Here is a 15,753-nt window from a genome sequence, read left to right on the forward strand (position 1 = left end):
TGCCTGAGAGACTGAATATTTTAGTGGTAAAATAATACCACTTGATTTACTGTGTAATACAAAAGCAGTGCTTTGTTTCACTCTCACACTCCATTGAGGACGAGGTGCTTCTTGCTCTTGAGGCTTGGGCTTTTTGGGTGCATGAATAAAAAATACAACAGAACTATGCACCCGAACCGCTCCTAACACACACAAACTCACACGCGCACACACACAGACAAACTCACACGCGCACGCACGCACACACACACACACACACACACACACACATGTACACACACACACACACACACACGTGCATCCCCTTCAAACCCTCCAATCCTACTGCCCGCTCTACATCAGAACTTTGTTTTGACTTTTGATTTTCAATTAACAGTATCTGATTTTGAGATCACTTTCTGTTTGATATAATTACAGGAAACAATTTAATTGCTGATTAAAATTGAGGTTTAAGTCCCAGGAAAGACACAGCAGACAGCACATCCAGGCACAGAGACTAAAAGACAGAAGGAGAGACAGGCAGGCACAGGTCTTACTCTCCTGCTTTGCCATTTACCTGATATACTGGGTTTGTTTGTACAGCTGCTGAGACACATAAGATTAATTTTGGCTGATCTGTGACTATGTGCCGCAGTGTGTGAGTGAATGAGAGTGAGAGAGAATTGTGGTCATGCAGTGACTGTATATATATATATATATATATATATATATATATATATATATATATATATATATATATATATATATATGTATACACCAGTGCATATTTCTGAATGATAATTCAATACAATGCAAATTCATCTGCATTACTTATTTAGAATAAATGTCCAGACGACACACATGTCTATTATATATTTTGGATTTGAAGTACCTTTTGCACTGCAGTGTCTCTCACAATTTTATTTAAATATTTTACACTTTTCTAATTTTGTTGTATTGTTAGTCACATGTTCTGAATTTTTAAAATTTGCTTCATGCATTTAGTAAAGCACTTTGTTTTTGAAAAGTGATATACAAACGTTCTTGCCTAGACACAGACAATATCAATTTAGCAGTCCGTGTACATGGACAATACACCTCATCTGACAGACTTCCTCGTGTAAAAAACAATAACTATTAGACCCAAAGACCTTGTTCATAAAAGCCCTTTATAAATGGAATATATATTTCTCTATCTCTCAGTGTCTGACTGTCAGCATAAAGCGCAAGGACACCGTCGCACCACAGCCGGCCTCAACCTTGAACACCCCCCCTCTTTCAAACCCCCCAGGCAAAAGTGAGGGTGGAACTAAAGTGCTGTCACACTGACCCCTGTGGATAGAGCAGGAGAACAGGGCAGGTGGTGATCAGTGATCAAATGTAGTACAAGACGTACCCTGAGCATTTTGTCACATACAAACACAGAACCATTCCTTCACAACACCAATTTGTCTTTCTCGCACACAGACAGACACACACACACACACACACACACACACACACACACACACACACACACACACACACACACACACACACACACACACTCCCCTCAAAAGAACTCGGGGCCCTAAGTAGTCACATCCTAGTTGTAATGGTCAACGTCCTGGAGTTGGGAAAAATAAGCAGAACAGTTTAGGGAAAGGCAGATTAGGAGTTAAATATACTCCAACTCCTTCTCTCCACTTCACATCAGTAGGAAGGCCATATTATTCCCTTTTTAATCTAATACCAAATGCATAATTAGATTTGCTTGGCACAGTGTTTAATTTCATTCATTGTAGCACACAGCTTGAGTGCGGCCTCATTAATTCTGAGAAAAAGCGGAATTGGTTGTATAATTTCTGCACCAAAAAGAGTTGGGTTGTAAAAGGAATTAACATGAGTTTCCTCTGCACCTGATATGTCAAGTACAATATACACTGTAATATTCATGGATGCATGTGACAGTTTTGTAAATCTAGCCTTCCACTGTTACAGTAGTTAGAGTTCTAAGCTGCTTAAGTAGGATTTATTGGCCCAAGGGAACCCCGTCACAGCAAAATGTTAGTAGTTTCTTAATTTGATGAGTGGAAACAAAAGAATACCAGGCTGGTTTTTGTTTGCGTTTGACTGCTTCAGGGTGAAATTTACTTGCACAAGGAACATTGTTAAATTGTTGAAGGACATCATCAAATTAATTTAGAAATAATACAAAGATGATACACAGGAAATGACAACCTTGTTTTAGATATCTTCATACAGTAGAAGGAGTCAACTTATTTGAGAGGTTTTTTACTTTTTATCTGGATGATAGTCCCACTGCCTGGTTGACCTACTGCCTGAGTTACTGTCTTGGGGTTTGGGCCAAGACCCAAAGAGGGACAGTTCCAGCCCTAGATCAAGCTATCAATCTGCATTAAACAAAGGATTAGGGACCCCTGCCTGCACTAAACTCCACAGTCAAGAGCAGCTACAGGCGACAGACCGGTGTAACATTTATCCATGCATCATCATCTGCTCAGGTCCACCACTATCAATCCCAGTTGCAGCCATGTACAATGACTTGAACATAACCAGTGGTCAATTAAATACTTAAGGAAACTGCATTCATTTTCATGTGTTGTTGATGAATCGTTCCTGACTCTAGTCTCCATTTCCTGCTCCACAGCAGAGTCATGTCTTCAAAGCAAGCCACGTCTCCTTTTGCCTCTGTGGTTGATGGGGATGATGCCATGAGTCAGGAGCACTTGTCTTGGGAGAAAGAGGAGAGTGCTGAGGCCCATGGCACACCACAGCTGCCCCTGCACAGCCTGCTCCATGGAAAAGCCCATCCCGATGAAATGCAGCCGCTCAGCAGCGTGCCGCCAGAAAGCGATTGGGACAGCCTGGTGTCAGCCCAACAGCGCATGGTGAGCCAAGTCAATACACTACATAAACACAAAAACCTTTGTGATTCTTATTTGACGTCAGGTTGGAATCAAAGGAAATTGTTAATAGTTGTAGGAGAGAAGGGTAAATGCTAAAGTAAAGATTTATTTTTCAAGAAAAGCCTGGACTATTGTTTTATGCTCCTCTCTTGGGTATTTAACATCCTGGCTCAGGAGTCAATTATTGTTCCTGGCTTGTATATAGAAGCTCAAGCGGTATTTTATCCGTAGCTCCATCCGCCTGGTTTTCAAATGCTGTAAAAACTCTGGGATGATGGGGTCTTTGGATAGGCACCTCTACTAAACACTAAACCATCAGCTAATAACTAGGTCAAACAGAGGACCTGTAATTCTCCATTTTAATAATGTAAACGGCTCATAAAATTGCATCATGATCAATGGAAATCCATGATGCATCCTTGCTGTTATTCAGTAAACATGTTCTTGGTGCACCTGTTATGAGCCACATCTGCAGTCAGATCCCAGACGCTGTACATCCAAAGTGCATATCTGCTTAGATGTGAGCGGAGCGAAGAGGAGCACAGGCACTTGTGGGCTATAGACATGGGAGGCAGGTGGTTGTCTGTAACAGACGGGTCTGTGGTAAAGAGACCCTGAGGGCCTCTGAAGTAGCTGTGCAGTTGGCCACCGAGACCCTCAACACCTCAGTATTGCAGAACAGCGCACACGAAAACCAGACTCATGAATAGACTCTGTAGCTGACTGTTGCGCAGGATGTTGGGGTGTGCATGCCGACGCTGTAGGTCATTGACAGGCAAAGGTTTACTCAGTAACAGCATCTTCTCATAAGGGGGATAAATTGAAAGTTTCAAATTACCTACAAAAATATCTAACTGATCAATAATACATACTATAATACTACTCATGATTAATTGCTTAGTGCTTGAAATAGTGTTTACAATGTGATTTACAAACTTGTCAGTCAAAATCTCAGTGACTATAAGTCATGACTATCAGTCAGGCTAGAAACCTGTATACAACATTTCGAAAATACAAAGAACAAACTAAAATCTGGTTCTTTCCGTCTCACTCTAAAGAGTAAGTGGGAGTAAGGACGCAAAAAGAGAGGAAAGGTAAAATGGAGGACGACAAGGAGAGATGGAGACAAGAAAAGGGGAAGACATAAGGCGAGAGTGTTGCCTTAGCTGATTATCTGACTCCACTGCTGTGCCATGCGTCTGTGTGGGCTGTGCCCTGAACCTTTGCCAGCTGATTAACCCAGCACTGCTCCACTCCCCTCAAGCACTCTCCACTGTCTCTGCCACACTGCATAATCATCCAACACGGGGCTGGGAGGTGCAGAGCAGGCCGGTAGGTCGTGCCACCCTGGTGCTTGGTACCAGACCACCCTTCACACCACTGCAACTCTGCCTGGAGCTCGACATGCAACACAGGGATGAGAAATTGGCACGAGCAACATTCCTTCCCTGTTTACGGCATTCCTGTCTTTTTATTTAGGATTGTCCGTGGCTCCAGACATTGTTCTACCGTTCAACCCTTCAGAATAAACTCTGATATCACACTGATGTTGATTAAAGCTTAGTTTTCCATAACAAGCCTGCAATATGGGTTGGATACAGACGTGTGCCATGTTTATTCCCCTCACTACGAAGTCCAAAGTTTGAACCAGATCTAACTGTTCCCCAGTTAAAGGCTGCAAACTCCTGGCTGCTTAGCCACCTTCTGCTTTCTCAGACTTCACAAACCATAATTAACGCCACCTCCTGTCAGACGCAACCTTCGCCACGGTCTGTGCGCTGACTATACACTCGTTGTAGTCTCTTCCCCCTCAAGCTCTCTCCCATTCTTCTCCCCATTTCCTTCATGTCTCTGTTTGTGCACAGGGAGCACTCAGCCAGTCAGCCACAGACAGGACCCTTAGTTAAATACTAAACCATACACAGGTGGGACTGAAAAACAACAACAGCTCGAGACAGGACACAGATTTACGATGGCTCAAGGCACTCAGCTGAGAATGGGTCTCCACTAGAAAATGAACAAATTACACAGCAGTCACCCTAACACAAATGCACACTCAAAAGCAATTTGAGAAATTACAGTTGGGAGGTTTCTCTGCGTAGTCTCTGCAGATGAAAAGTAAAGAGCACATTATGGATATGCCCTATGAAAGTGTACCTCGTCATTACGTCTCAGTTTTTTTTCACTTGTCATATCTCCTTTACAGCAAAGACATCTTTGTTGGCAACACAGGCGTTGCTGTATGAAAGCCAGAGAGGAGCTATTTGATGTGGCCAAATCACCCCTGAGCTGAAAATAAAACTAGCAATCACTGCATTTGAATGAAAAACTGTCAAAAAGCTCAATGAAGCCCTGACAGAATACAGAAACACGCTCATCATTTAATACAAATCCCATCCCTCGCTGCCACCCCTCCCTACTTTTGTTTGTCTTTCAGGAATCTGACAGCAATAAAGTATGCTCCCTGTACTCCTTCCGGAACAATTCCACTTCCCCACACAAGCCGGAGGAGGGGGCCCGGGAGCGAAGTGACCTGCTGAGCGGATCAGCGTTTGGAACTCCGGAGCGCCGCAAAGGAAGCCTGGCAGACGTAGTGGACACGCTGAAGCAGAAGAAACTGGAGGAGATGACAAAGACAGAGCAAGACGGTATGCCTCCCTGTGTGTGTGTGTGTGTGTGTGTGTGTGTGTGTGTGTGTGTATGGGCGTAGGAATACCCTTTTCCTACAATGTGCCTGATCTTCCCCCTTTTCCTCTTTCTTTCTCATCATTTTCTAACTTCCTGACTGTCCGCCTCTTTTCTTGTATGTCTCCCCGCATCGTACTCTAATGTGGGCACACACACAAGCTGGGAATACTGACGTCACAGTGTTTCCAGTTTGTTCTGAACCTCATCCAATGTGACAAAGACTGTGTGGCAGAGCACCTCAGCATAAGTGTGGTCTTCTTCCGTGCCAAGGCAAACTCTTTGACTATAAAACTCATAGTGCTGACCTAATGCCAGGAACATTACCTCTTTTTATTTTGCTACAAAGAACACTTTTCACTCAGCGCTGTTATTCATCAAAGTTTGCTACCCACAAACAACCCGAGCCCTTCTCACATCCTATTCAACACATCATGGACATTTCAGACCTTTTTATTTTCCTAGAATTGCATGCAGAGAAGAAAAAAATCTTTTCTGTGATAAGACTACTAGGTTTATGTCATATCTGCACCCCTATTTCACCCTGCTAGGCTCTCACTCCCACAGCCTGCAGTCTATCAAGAATGTGGCGGAAAAACAAATATTTGAAAGAGCTGTGCTGAAACACATCCCCCTTCTTAATTAGAGCTGTAGTAATATAACTACATCCAATCAAATGTTAAACCCTCTTGGGAATGCATGTGTCTCATTTAGTGTCTGGGGAGCTCTTAGCTTAAGCACTTCATCAGACGAATAAATTAGACCTCTGTTAGCCTAAAAATAATTTGCCACTTCTTTTTTAAGTGTTCGTTTAGTGATCTTTGTATCAGAGCATCACAGGCCTCTCCCCGGATAATCATTTAGCCACGTCCTGATATGCAGACTGATGTTATTTTTGTAATAAAAGACAGAACAATCATTTACCTGAACACCTATAAACAACCTACAAATAACGAGAGCTATTTGAAACATTAAAACACAGAACATGCTGGTGATCATGCCAGTATATTGTAATTTATGCCTTTTATTATCTGATGATAATTTGGCAAAAAAATTTAACAACAACAAAAGCCAAATGTAAAAATCCATTTTTGAATATCACAATTAACATTACAATTAATACTACAATCCAGCAGATACATTTGCCTCTGTGAAGAATTTTCAAGTATTCCCCAGGTTCACGAATGCTCTGTGTCACACTAACAGACAGGAATATTAGAAATATGCCATCTTTTTGCTACTGGTTTTAGATCTGGAGCAGATCCTCCAATGCTTCACAAGACACATTTTGCTTTGTAAAAAAAAAGCCAAGCGATTCTGTTACTACTTCATTGTTTTTATCAAAGGTAAAAATACATTTCACATGTGTCTTGTTTCTTGCAGAGTTGATTTTCAGGGCAATATTGTCAGTGGTCTCTGTAGCAACGGCGGCCGTTAATGAACCCCAGCTGGTGAAGGCTGGTTGTTGCAGGAATTTAAATGGTCAAGTGCAGCTTGTAATCCAGGGCCGTATGTTAACACGGGGAGGAGAGGGCGCTTTAAAGTGCCATACAGCTGTTTAAATCTCCTGTTAATAATAGAGACTCGGTCGTTCTCATGCGCCGTGCATCATTGCCACCTAAATAAACTCCCTTGTTGAAGGAAATTAGTTTCTGAGCAGGGAACACAGCAGAAGACAAGAGCCTCACAAAGTTCAGTATGCTGTCCCCAAACTGCAGGAACTGAGAGATACTCTCTTCTGGAGAGCACTCAAGGAAGCTTCAGTGGTGATGATCAGTGATTACTGTAAAATGGAGTGAGAGGGACTCTTAAAACCTGCAAAAAGAAAACCTTGCAGAAGTCATAATTGTATGTCTTTGTTTAAGGAGAGAGACACTCGGAAATTAAAAGGTGCAGGATTAACTGGTTAAAGAAATAGAAGAAGGTTGGTGAAGCCATTTGTTGTCTTAATAATGCTGCTAATGTGCGCAAGCAACAGATGAGCTAAATATATCGCTTATCTAAGCATGACAACTGTTGTGTATAATTCTGCTGCTCCGGTGCCTGTCTGGTCGGGATCACAAGGTCCTCGGGGACTCTTCACCATCTGCTACCATTCTTCTCTGGACTTTCTTGTCTGGTCAAGATACTTCATTGTACTGATTGATAAATGTGCTGACCTCAAGTGTTGAGGGAAAACAAATGGTCTGTTGTGCACAGTCCATGTGGATCCCGTAAAGTAATGGGAAGACTGAAAGCTTTGGGCGAAGAACTCTGGTGGACATGGTATCAAAATGTCGCAGCGCTTCTTACTACTGCTCAGTATGTTTTTTTTTAGATGCGATTTGTTTTTCGTTGTCAGAACCATAAATTAGATTCCAGTCAACCACATTGTATTGCAGTGGTAACTGAGATGTACGAAAGCCCCGAGAGACCTGTGAAAAAAATTAATCTGGTCTCATCTACAATTTTTTGCTATGCCTTAAGAACAAGTGGAAAGAGGTTCCTTAATTTTCCCCAATTTATCTGTGAAACAAGTCGAACCATTTATCAGTTTTCTTCTGGGTGAGTTTAAATTTACATAACTTTCTAACACAATACAAAACCTTTTGTTTGGAGTGTACGGAAAAAAATGAAGAAAACAGGATTTTTATTTTGCTCCACTTTCATTCAAAGGAAAAAGATTAACAAGTTTCCTTCATTGACCGTGAAGACTAATAATAAAGAATACCATTATAACAATAGAGGCAGTGCTCACTTGCTACACCCTTCGATCACGATATATTTTTACCCTCTCCGTCCTTCTACCCTTCCTCTCTGTTTCTGGTCTTTGAAGTGCTTTAAGTGCTTGTGACTGTGCTAATGAATGAAAATGTCCTCCCAGCAGCGAGCACCACATTTAGCTGAATAGTCACCTTTGCTGTAAAAGCTCTATTAGGCCCAGTTGCCAGCAGGGCTAACGATTGTGCCCCATGTTTATTTACTAGGTATTGTAAATGCATTATTTATGGATAAGTCTTCAGACAGCACTTGTCAAGAGTTAAAAATGTCAGTATAAAGTATGCTAGGAAAAAGAAAAATAACCACCATTATAAAATCCAAGGTGACCTTGATTTGATTCACATGCAATTAGAACAGTTTTATATAATGCACTAAAGTATGAATCAATACTGTGCAAGTCAACACAGAAAATGTGTTGTGTGTTGAGTCTTTATGATCGTCCCCTAAGACAAGGACGGGATAATTGGGTTTAGGCTCCCTGTCCTAGCTTTTAGGGATGACACTGGGCTCAATATCTAGCAGTTTAAGTTCTTGCCAGTAAAACCAGCAAACGCGTCATGTATCTTTTGTAATCTTTGTGTTATTGAGTGATATGCTGAGACGTGCAAATCCGTGTTCCATAAAAATTCCTATTTACTATTCTGCGTTATAGTTTCTTACTAATGAAGTCAACCTTTCTTCACCATTTTACTAACGGAAACTACAATAGCTATGGTGCCACGGCTTAGTTCCCTGGATGCTATAGTGGACACTTTTTCACATCACTATCTAGGTATAATCTGTAATTATCAATAACCTACTTTTTTCAGCTTTTGTTTGATAAATAAACAAACAAGCAGATACAGACAGTCAAATATATATTGCACACACACACACACACACACACACACACACACACACACACACACACACACACACACACACACACACACACACACACACACGTGCATCCCCGTCAAACCCTCCAATCTTACTGCCCGCTCACACACATACACATATAAAGAAGATGCCCTTCCTTAATACAACAGATCTTTAGACCTGTCAGAGTGGATACAGTAGGTGCTCAAGCAGAATACTCAACACCTGGAGCCCTTTGACAGAATCATGGTTAATTAGCCGAGCAAAAGGGAACCATACCACCATTCAGCCAATCTGCAACCCCCTTTAATCTCAGGTTGAAGGATATTTAATGGGTATTGAGAAAAGAGTTCCCTTATTTCAGCGGCAGGTAACCTATTTATTGCTGGTGACATAAAACAGCACAACATGGTGTGCCACTGTGAACTAATTGTGTTGAGGCACTGTGTTATATGGATGTGTTCCTGTGTTATCACTTAGTCCTCTCTTTCTCCCCCTTTGCCTGTATCACCTCTCTATTTCTAAGTGTAATCCTCCTGGCGAGGATGTGTATTATCACTGTGTAATGACTGTGCAGTAGGTTGAGTGTGGGGGAGTGATCAGCATTGTGTGTATAGCCCCAGGTCATTATCCTCTATTACAACAGGCCATGTAATGAGATTCAGGGAGGGGTGAAAGCTTTGGGAGAGAATAGGATCAGCTCTAAGCCTGTGGTCTGATTAGCACTGATGAACTCTTGACTCTGTTGTAACACTGTCCCCTGTCAGTGTCACAGCCCCTGCTGACTCCACATGGAGGCTGCCTGGAAATTGTCTGCAGGTGTTCGATAGTGCCAAGAGATTTATTTTGGGGAATTAATTTAGCTTGAATGTAGCGTCAAAAAGATTTTCTAAAGATATATTCTGTACAGTGCTGTCTGTATTATACATCAGATTATAAAAAGCACCTATTCCCTCTCCCCAAACAGACTGATGCACCTTTTCCCCTCCTCCTTCAGCTTCCTCCCTCACCCCTCTCCTCTCATCCCAGCTGCCATGTCATCTGGTTCTCCTTTATCCCACCTAATTAATAGGAATCTTTGTTATAATGATCTGAGCATGAGCCTCTGACTCCATGCATATGCAATGAGGCTGGAAATCCAGTTGCCGTGGTTGCAGATTTTGAGGTATCCTTCACACATAGCTGTACGCTGCCTCTCACTGAATGCAGCACTCTATCGGACAGAGTTAGACCGGGACCCTCCTTGCAGGACACACACGCTCCGGCCAAACAGCAAGCACCAGCGTCTCTCCTGTGCACCGTGCACCCACCTCCTATAATAATCTGTTGTCTGCCAACAAGATCTCAGCGAGCTACTTATCTTGATGCAAGTAATCTATTTGATCAAATAGCCGATATACTTTTGTGCGTCTGAATGTGTGTGTGTGTGTGTGTGTGTGCGCGCTTGCACATACTGTATATGTAAGTAGGGGCCTTCCTGTGCGTTTGTGTGTGTGCATGTCTTAGTGTTCTCTCTAGGCCTGTGGCGTGGAGCACCAGCCCAGCGGAGCAGTGCTCTGGTCTGTCACTTTTGTTTGAATAGGTAATGTAGATCTGTTCAGGCTGAAGAGACATGAGCTGGAATCGCTTGTTAGGACACATGATCAAAAGCGGCTCTCTGCTCTCTGCCAATCAACCCTCTTGTCACCCTATGAAGCAGACGTTAAATAGATTTTTCGGCTGTATGCCGCGGGCAGCCTGCCAGCCTGACATGTGAACTTAAAAAAAAAAAGATACCCTGCCCCTCGCTCCTCCCTAATCTCATGTTCCCATCCTCTTCTTTCGTGTCCAGTTTTTTGCTTTTCCTTTCTTTTTCTTCTCCCCTTTTCCATGTTTCCCCCACCATCTTGACACCCAAACCTGATCCAAATCAACGTTTTCCCTCCTCCTATGATTTTTGTCTCCCACCCCATCTTACTCTCCTGTGACAAAGTTGCTCCTCTGCCAGGCTGAGATCAGAGCCCAGGGCTAAATGGAGTGGCTGTATGAGGGGAATAGGGAGCACGGAGAGTCTGGTCCTCTCCTGAATTATGTATTTACTATCTGTTCCAAAACAGAGCCCTCACATAACACAGGCGCGTCCCCATAGGACTCTGTAAGCCGACACAGGTTTCACTTTACACAAGCTAAGATATAGATTTTGTTGCCCCTTTCAAAAAGGGAACCCTTTCTGCTGTCTTGGTCATTCAGATGACAAAACAAGCAGCTGCTTCTTCAATGTGCCATTCTTTGCATTCAAGATCACCTTCCCCAGTTCTCATATTCCGATTAGTCAACAGTAGCAACTGCTGTGGAGCATTCCAGGGGCCATCTTCCTCGGTTTCAGCTGTTGAGCGTGTCCCCCTGCACCCATGCAGCACAAAACCCCCATTGTGATCCTGGCTTACTGGCTGCACAGGAACCCCTTGATAGGAGGAAACGGGTGTCTCTGAGAGACAAATCACAGCTAGGTTTGCACAGAGGCTTGTTTGTCTTTACATACTCACACACCCACACACTGTATGCCTCGTCAGTGACATCAGTGCTTGTGCAGTAGCAATTTGGGGAAATAGTAAAATATTTATATTTGCTAGTAGGAAAAGAAAACAATGGATTTGCCTCATATGTGAGTGACTGGGTGATTAGATCAGCGGCCGTTTGCAATGGCCTGACTGTTTTATGTGACGCCGCACTATTTGGGGCACGGAGGGGCCTGGAGATTGTGAAAACTCGGACACACAAGACGGCAGGAGCCATTAATGCTGCTATATTTGTCATTGGGCTAGAATTGGGAAATAACAGCCTGGTTTTTCAATCAAGAGGCTCATGATGAATAGGGACGTATACAGATAAACTGCATATATTCGGGACAGTGGAGTAGGAGGGGCCAAGGCGATCAGATATGGGTAGAACAGGGGCTATTCCACAATGGGATGGGGTGCAAAGAGAGAGTGTGTGTGTGTGTGTGTGTGTGCGTGTGTGTGTGTGTGTGTGTGTGTGTGTGTGTGTGAATGCCTGCAGTAGGGTTACACAGGGAGACTTGTGTGCCCGCTCAGTATCACTGTCCTAGCTGTGGCATTCAGCTCCCAAGCATTCTCCACACATAACTTGACAAAAGAGCCGGTGTCATCTGACCAAGGATCAAAATAGTGTGAGCGTAACTCACACCCTGGGCACAGACAGCCTCTGTGGCCCGCTAATGATTTCAGCGCACATTGCAGGCTTGTTCTGTAAGTCAGACGTACGTCAGCCATCCAGCTGAGATCCGCCTTGACACAAGCAAACATGACAACTAGTGTAGATTAGCAGCCTATGAACATATTTGCATTGTTTTACCCCAAAAAACAAGCACTAATGTCTCACCCTAAACTTTGATGGTTGCCGTTTGAACAAAGAGACTATTTAATCAGCAATGATGAAACACTCTGCTTTTTCTTTCTCCTTGTTCAATAACATTACATGTGCCAGGAGATGAGATGAGGATGTCAGAAGGAATGAATAGAAATGTGTTTTATTGCACTGCAAAGCCTGAGTGCCAATGATTATAATTATTTGACGTCATGTCTCTTTGGAAGTACCTCTAGAATCATTTTTAAGTCTGCCCCGGTCGAGTGGTTAATATGCTTTAAGACCAAGTCCTCAATTGCACATCATGAAGTTCAATCTGTTGGTTGACGTTATTATTTAAAATTAGGATTAACGATTTGTTGAGGCGGCCTTTTTGCTATTCTTCTCCAAATTAGCATAATATTGGATAAAGGAAATTGGGCCGTTAGATTCTATACTATCCTTTTACTTTTACTCCCTCCCCCCGCCACACCTCATCCTCCTCTTTCCTTTTTCTTTGTCATTTTCTTCTGGGTGGGTGGCACTGTGCTCCACAAAGGCGATACTGTAAGCCTTCCATGTTAGCTTCCCTGTTGTGAGCTGGACCAATGAGCTCAGTCGCTCATGAGAAGCAAATTTCTCTATCTTTGCCCAGCAGGTCTCAGTCCGTATGGCTCTGTATCCCACAGAAAGGGAATGGGCTGATTGAAAAGAAAAGTACAGCATCTATTGTTGCTGAACCAACTTGAACAACAGCACACTGAGACACTTGGGCTCTGCGGGTAAATGAATGGGGACTTTCTTGGAGTTGGAATGCTTAACCTTTTAGAAGTGCTGTGGTTTCTTCCTCATTTCTTTCTCCAGTGGCAAGAATCAGACATTGTAGAAACATTGGTTTTGAACATTGTAATTGATTTGCTCAGTGATGTTCAGACCACAAAAAAGATGTCTACTAATTCTTGAAACTTTTGAATGGTAAGAGTTTTTTGTTGTCTGCTTGCATTTTTTTCTCTCTCTCAGACAACAAATACAATAATCTAAATAGTTGCTTTTGGTCTCACAATTCAGTAAGCAATGCCCTCTGGCATCTTAGTAAATCAAAACTGCTGCGAGATTTGAAAAACAACTAATTACTGTTTGAAAATTAGGAAGCCAGTCTTCAGAAATGGACATTAATAATAGCCTCTCTTTAACCTCAAAATTTGTAATTTATTCAAACCGAAATTTGAATATATTATTCAGTTGAGAGGACAATCACACGCACGCTTTATCAAAATTCAGGAAATTGACATTATGCTATATTATCAAACGTACAGTTTATAATTGTAATTTGTGCTTTTTTAAATATCTCATCTTATGGTTCAATCTCTGAAGCGCATCGCCGTCGACCAGCATTTATGATGAAATTAAGTTTCAATGCCTATACCAGACTTGGCTTCACTGCAAATTGTAATGCATTCATGTGGATCCTATTAGTCAATTTTTGTACTTGTAGAGTCAGATACCCATTAATTTACTAAATCACACTGAACAGTCATGATCACAGTACTCTACATTTTGTTCACACGTCTATTAATTTAACATAGTTGAATAAATGTGAGTGTTTCAAGCATTGATTAGCAAGTTTATATGTGACAGTTAAATTACAGGGTACCCACAACAAAAAAAACTCCACTGTAAGGTACCCAGTAATCTTATTTTTGCGTGAATTTATTCTAATTTATTACAGTGTGTGGACCTTAATGATTACCGACATCAAATGGAAATTAAAAATTTGAATCAAGTCCACATATTTCTCCTCATAATGTTCATCTTCACAAGAGCTGATCCCCTGATCAGCTTCGACAAAGATTTCAGAAGTAAATAAACTTTTCCTTCCCAGTAAACCTAACACATGCATGCTTGCACACGCTGTTTATGAAATCACTATATTTGTGTCTTCTATATTTCTTTCTCTTTCTCTGCCTGTTTTGCTTTTGTGCTCCATTGATAGCTAGTTTAAACAATTCATTAACTAGTGTCACATCAAGTCTTTATTAGACTGATTATTATTAAATCACAGATAACTGTGTGAAAGAAACACAAATGGAATCTTGAGCTTTTTCGTTTTCTCTTGCTTAATTTTATAAAACATATAATTGTCTTAATTTATTCAAAGTAGCAATTGTCCTGTCCCCCTAATTAATTGTATTTATAGCCGTGTTCAATAGACTTAGCTGCCTGAATAGAGACTTTCAAGCAAAGGAGGAGAGAGGAGAGGGAATGAAAAGTTAATTTTGCTATCCAGGCATTTAATGGTCCTAGTTCTTAAAAGTGACCTTGTGGGGTAGAGAGCGGAGCAGCACAGCAGCTTCTTCCAGATGCACACATGGCATCCATCGGGGGCACAATCACGCACAGTCCCAACACCTCAGGCTCGGACATATGTTGAGTTTTATTTCATTCTTCTGACATTAATCCTATTCACCAGCTGTTCTGCCAGCTGCCACTCTCCGGCTTAAGGGGAGATTGCAGTTTTGGGGGCTCTGAGTACTGGTTTATCTTGGCTCCTCATCTGCTCCTCACGAAGTTTTGATTGGATTTTTTTTCTTCGCCTTCCTACATGCAGGTTCCTTAACTTGCAGACTTCCCTGCAATCTTCTTCTCTTCAAACTTTATTTGCTTTTCTTTTACTCCTTTCTTATTTGTGTAGGCACAAGGGGAAGGGGAGGGAGGGGGTCAGAAGGTATTCAGTAGTGTTCTTCAACATATGTTCTAAAAATACGCACATACTATTTATTACAAACGGAGGTACGGAGGTTGGTGGCACACTCGCCTTTTGTCTGTCCCTTAACTTTTCCACTCTTTCTCTTAAGAAAGCATTTGTAAGGAATCACAGTGCTGAAAGCTGCTCACCACACAGTCATCTAAGAGCATTTCAGTAGGATTAGCCTGGACATGGCTTCAGCCTGTACAGTTATGATTATTGACATATTGGGTCTGACATATTTCACATTTATGTGCATTGTCTGGAAGCATACTCAAGTGTTCTCAATGTCATTTCTGCTGAAGTACAGCCGGGCAGTCTGCGAGCAAGGGCTGCAATGAATTGATCATTGCTCACTGCTCACTTTAATAATTCAAGCCTGATTGCCACAGAGTGCCGCAGTAAAATGGATTGGGAGAGGTCACATGCTGCTCAGCTCAGGAGGTGAAGCCTCTTGGGGATGGTTAATTC

At 42.2% G+C, this 15,753-nt stretch overlaps 1 protein-coding gene across 2 annotated transcripts in view; it reads left to right on the forward strand.

The window, feature by feature from the left end:
* The window catches only part of sox6 (SRY-box transcription factor 6), a 104,486-nt gene that overhangs the window by 21,095 nt on the left and 67,638 nt on the right, over positions 1-15,753 (forward strand). For both annotated transcript variants that reach the window (XM_068595983.1, XM_068595984.1), the window contains exons 3-4: positions 2,630-2,870; positions 5,326-5,536. In XM_068595983.1, coding sequence (XP_068452084.1) covers positions 2,630-2,870; positions 5,326-5,536 — 452 coding nt within the window. The remainder of the gene's footprint in view (positions 1-2,629; positions 2,871-5,325; positions 5,537-15,753) is intronic.

This window comes from Clinocottus analis, unplaced genomic scaffold (assembly GCF_023055335.1).
Source record: "Clinocottus analis isolate CAN_PGR_092001 unplaced genomic scaffold, fCliAna1.0.p SCAF_33, whole genome shotgun sequence".
NCBI lineage: Eukaryota > Metazoa > Chordata > Actinopteri > Perciformes > Cottidae > Clinocottus > Clinocottus analis.